Source organism: Myotis brandtii, unplaced genomic scaffold, assembly GCF_000412655.1.
Source record: "Myotis brandtii unplaced genomic scaffold, ASM41265v1 scaffold105, whole genome shotgun sequence".
Lineage (NCBI taxonomy): Eukaryota > Metazoa > Chordata > Mammalia > Chiroptera > Vespertilionidae > Myotis > Myotis brandtii.
In genome coordinates this window covers 1,763,084-1,767,414 of record NW_005353538.1, presented here as the reverse complement: position 1 = coordinate 1,767,414, position 4,331 = coordinate 1,763,084, and the positions used below count along the sequence as shown (strand labels likewise).

At 57.9% G+C, this 4,331-nt stretch overlaps 1 protein-coding gene across 1 annotated transcript in view; it reads right to left on the bottom strand.

The window, feature by feature from the left end:
- SCN4B (sodium channel, voltage gated, type IV beta subunit) overlaps window positions 1-1,927 on the bottom strand; it is a 22,765-nt gene extending 20,838 nt beyond the window's left edge. Inside the window, exons 1-2 of the mRNA XM_014539981.1 lie at window positions 1,900-1,927; window positions 566-598 (exon numbers count right to left, since the gene is read on the bottom strand). Of these exons, the coding sequence (XP_014395467.1) occupies window positions 566-598; window positions 1,900-1,927 (61 nt within the window). The remainder of the gene's footprint in view (window positions 1-565; window positions 599-1,899) is intronic.
- Between the last annotated feature and the right edge of the window lie 2,404 nt (window positions 1,928-4,331).

The window sequence follows — 4,331 nt, the reverse complement described above, 5'->3', positions numbered from 1 at the left end:
GCGGAGCTTCCATTGCGCACTGACTGTCCCCCGCCCTGCACCCCCATGTCTTCACAGAGTCCGCTGAAATGTGGGGCTCCTGGTCAGGGACTCCGGCCGACGTCCTGATCCCCGCCCGGTTCCACCACCACCCTCTCCCCCCTCCCCCTGCCCCGGGCACCCCTACCTCGTTTACCCTCTAAGGAGGCCTCCCTCAGGCTCCGCCCTCTCACCCCTCCAAGGCCTCCCCCTCCTTCAGAACCAGGAAGGTTCTGGCCTCTGCTTTGGACTCCGGGTTTGGGGGTGTGCCAGGTCAGAGGGCGGGGGTGAGACTGCCCACCAGCAGGCCTTTCTCCAGGGGGTGTGAGTTCAGAGGGAGGAGGCTCTGGGGGAGGTTTGTAGCTAATGTCTGAGAGCCTCCCGCACAACCACCTAAGCCTCCTCCCTCCAGGCAGAGCCTGGCTGCCTCCCACTCTCCCTTCTTCTCACGTCTGGAAACTGTTCAGACTTGGGGACCAGCTCCCACTTCACGGTCTGATCCCCGCTACAGCCCAGCGCCGGCGGCTCCACACCACCACCTTCTTACCTCCTCCCGGTGGCTTCAGGGAGGCCCCTGAGGCTGTATGGGAAATGCTGGGTGTGTATTTGTGTGTGTGTGCTTGGTTTTTGGTTTTTAATATTTTTATTGATTTCAGAGAGGAAGGGAGAGGGAGAGGGAGACAGAAACATCAGTGATGAGAGAGAATCATGGATCGGCTGCCTCCTGCACGCCCCACACTGGGGATCCAGCCAGCAACCCCAGGCATGTGCCCTGACCAGGAATCCAACTGTGATCTCCTGGTTCATAGGTGGATGCTCAACCACTGAGCCACACCGGCCGGCCTGAGTGTGTATTTATTTTTGAGACGCGCTGTCTCTGGTGTGGTTGCCCCCCATATAGTGGCTCTGGAGCCAGGCACTGGGGACTCAAATCCCAGCTCTGGCATTGAGCTGTGACCTTGAGCAAGTTATGCAACTTCTGCAGAAACCTCGTCTGTAAATGGTGAAAAGAAAGATATTTACCTCCTGGATTGTTAAGAGCAATGGCACCCTTAGAGCTGGGCGACAGGGGCCTCCACCCAGGGCCCCTGAGTTTAGGGGGCCATACTCTTTTCACTGGGAAGGGGTTCATGGGATGTGGGGGGGGTGGCCATGCACCTCCTTCTAGACCATGCAGCATCCTCTCAGGGCTGACCCGCAGGTGTGCACCCACAGGCGAGGGCAGCGTCTGCAGGCACTGGGGGCTGATGGGACGGCATGAGGGGCAGCGTTCCCAGGATGCCCCAGAGCCTTTCCCTCGGGCCTGGAGGAGCGTGGGCCATCATGGATTTTGGACCTGGTCTTAAAATTAAGGCCGAGAAACATAAGGGGGGGGGGGGATAATAGGTGAATGCTAACACTTTTTTTGTTGTTGTTAATCTCACCCGAGGATACTTTTCCATTGATTTTTACAGAGAGTGGAAGCAAGGGGGAGGGACAGAGAGATTATCGATTGGTTGCCTCCTGCACGCACCCCAACCAGGGCCAAGGATCGAGCCTGCAACCAAGGTACTGCCCTTGACCATAATCAAACCCAGGACCCTTTAGTCCACGGGCCAATGCTCTATCCACTGAGCAAACTGGCTAGGGCTAAATTTGAACACTTTGATATTTAATCTTTAACTTATATTTAGACATCTATGTCATTTCCTTTTGTACACTTGCCAGGTCACGCACACATCACAGTGGCCCTGGCTCTGGAGCCTGGCTGAGCTGTGACTGCGTGAAAGGTGCTGGCGGCTGCTGGGCACAGGGTGGGTCTACAGTCCATTGCAGCTCTTAGACTCTCAGCGTCTGTGGCCCCACAGGCTCAGCCTCTCCCTCCCCAGGTTGTGCACTCACCCTCTCCCTCCCGGGCAGCCTCGGACATGGGATCCGCAGGCCGGGCACCGCGCTGCCACTTTATTTTTACAGCAGGGTCATGTTTCTCAGAGCAGAAGGTGAGACAGACGCAGAGCCAAAGGGAAGGACAGTGACCCTGCCCCGGGGCGGCGGGGGGCGGGGGGGGGGGCTCCCTGATGCCTTTATTTTGTTTGTGTGTTTGTCTCCTTGTTCACCCTCACCAGGAGACATTTTTCCATTGTATTTCTCATAGCAACTGTTTGCCTCCTGCACGCGCCCCTGTCTGCCCTACAGCCCAGGTATGTGCCCTTGACTAGGAATCGAAAATGAGACCCTTCGGACAGCGGGCCGGCATCTAACCACTGAGCAGCTGGCCAGGCCTCCCTGGATACCTTTAGATCCTGGGACAGGAGAAGGTGCCCGTTCCGTCTGCCCCCACCGCCCCTGCTGCCTCACCGTTCACCAGTTCTCAGCACCACTTCTTGGGAAACCCACACGCCTCACAGATGAAGAAACAGGCCCAGCGTGGTCAGGACACAGGGTGGCGGCTCTTACAGCCTAGACCGCCCCTGCTGTCTGCTTCGCTCCCCAGCCTCCAGCTCCATCAGGGGCCACCACGGTGGGGGAGACGCTTGGGAAATGCATTAGCAGCTGGAGAATTTTTATTTATTTGTGTGTGTTTTTAAATCTTTACTGTTGAAAGCATTACACAGGTCCTCCTTTCCCCCCATTAGCCTCTTCCAGCCCTTCCCAACCCCTGCACCGCCCCCTCCACCCTCCCCAGCCCATTGTCTGTGTCCACGGGCGATCATCTATGCACACAGGTTCATTGGTTGATCTCTTCCCACCCTCCCCTGCCTTCCCTCTGAGGTTCAACAGTCTGTTCATGCGTCTATGGCTCTGGGTCTATTCTTGGTCATCAGTCTATTGGGTTCATTAGATTCCACATGTGAGTGAGATCATGGGATACTTGTCTTTCTCTGACTGGCTTATTTCACTCAGCATAATGCTCTCCAGGTCCCTCCATGCTGGTGCAAATGGTAAGAGATCCTTCTTTTTTACAGCTGCATAGTATTCCATGGTGTAGATGTACCACAATTTTCTATTCACTCATCTGCTGATGGGCACTTAGGCTGTTTCCAAGTCTTAGCTAGCAGTTAGAGAATTTTTACATTTATAGAACACTTTCCTCAAAATTTCTCAAAACACCTGTCCATTGGGCAAGCTTGGAGGATCCTTCTGAAGGTGCCAGGGGAGGGGGTGCCGGGGGGGTGCCAAGGGAGGGGGCAACAAGAGGTCGGCGTTCTTTCTCTCCTGCCTTTAGAAAACTCTCTTTGGGGAGCCCTCCCAGAGTCAGGGTGGGAAGAAACGTTGGGGCGCCTTGCCCCCTTTCCCTCCTTCTACTGAAGTCCCTTGTGGGTGGGAATGGTGTCTTGGACACAGCCCCCAGCTGCACCCGGACCAGCTTGATTCTTGGTGATGGGACAGTGCAGCCCAGGTCTCAGGGGAACTGGCTCAGAAATAGCCTGAGAGGCATGTTTTCAAGGAGGTGGAGGGGTCCATGCCCAGGAGCTGTGGGGCTCAGGCTGGAGGAGAGAGGGCCTAGATTCAAGGGGAAGGAGGTTTTCTTGGGGTCGGGGGTCATGTCCATTCTTCGCAGCAATTAGTCCAGCAGCCCTGTCCCAGACCAGGTGGCCCGGCTCCTGCCCACCAAGGAGCTGGGTTGGAACGAGGGGAGAGCGGGTGAGAGGGTGCGTGTGGTGGGCGGTGGGACCAGTAGGAATGGGGCCGAGCTCAGCGCCTGGCCCCGGGGGATGGGAAGGCACTCGCCCTGGGGACAGTCCCACCTTCTCCCGGGGAGGGGGAGGGTCCATGCCCTGGCAGTTCCCAGAAAGACAGCCAAGCCCCCAGCAGGGAGGAGGGGAGGAAGCACTGGGGAGGTTTCCAGAGCTATTTTGAGAGGAGTCCCTCCTGAGTACCTAGGGCCTGGCTGCTAGCCTCCTCCCCTCTGGCTCCCCTAGTGCCCTTGCCCTTGCCTGCCTCCCCCGCCTCCCCCACAAGCCCTCACGGCTCCCATCCCCCAGGGGCATTGCAGGTAACAGCTGAGTTGGCTCTTCCAGGCAGAGGACACGGGCTCTGCAGGGAGCCCCCTCCCCCACCCCAGCCTCAGCCTTGGGGATAGGTGGGAGCGCGCCCCTCTGCACCCTCCAGCTGGAAGCAGGTCCCCCACGCAGGCCGTGGGGCTGCAGGAAGTGAGGTCTCTGCGTGCACTCACTTAGTTCCATGCCCCCCCATACCCCCCTCCGGTCCTTCCGCCTGCAGGTGGATACTGTGCGTGCCGCCTGGACTAATCTGGGGTCTCCTTCTAGTGCCCGAGGTCTATTCCCTGCCCATCCCTACTCACCACTGTTTCCCTCCAGCTCGGAGCACTC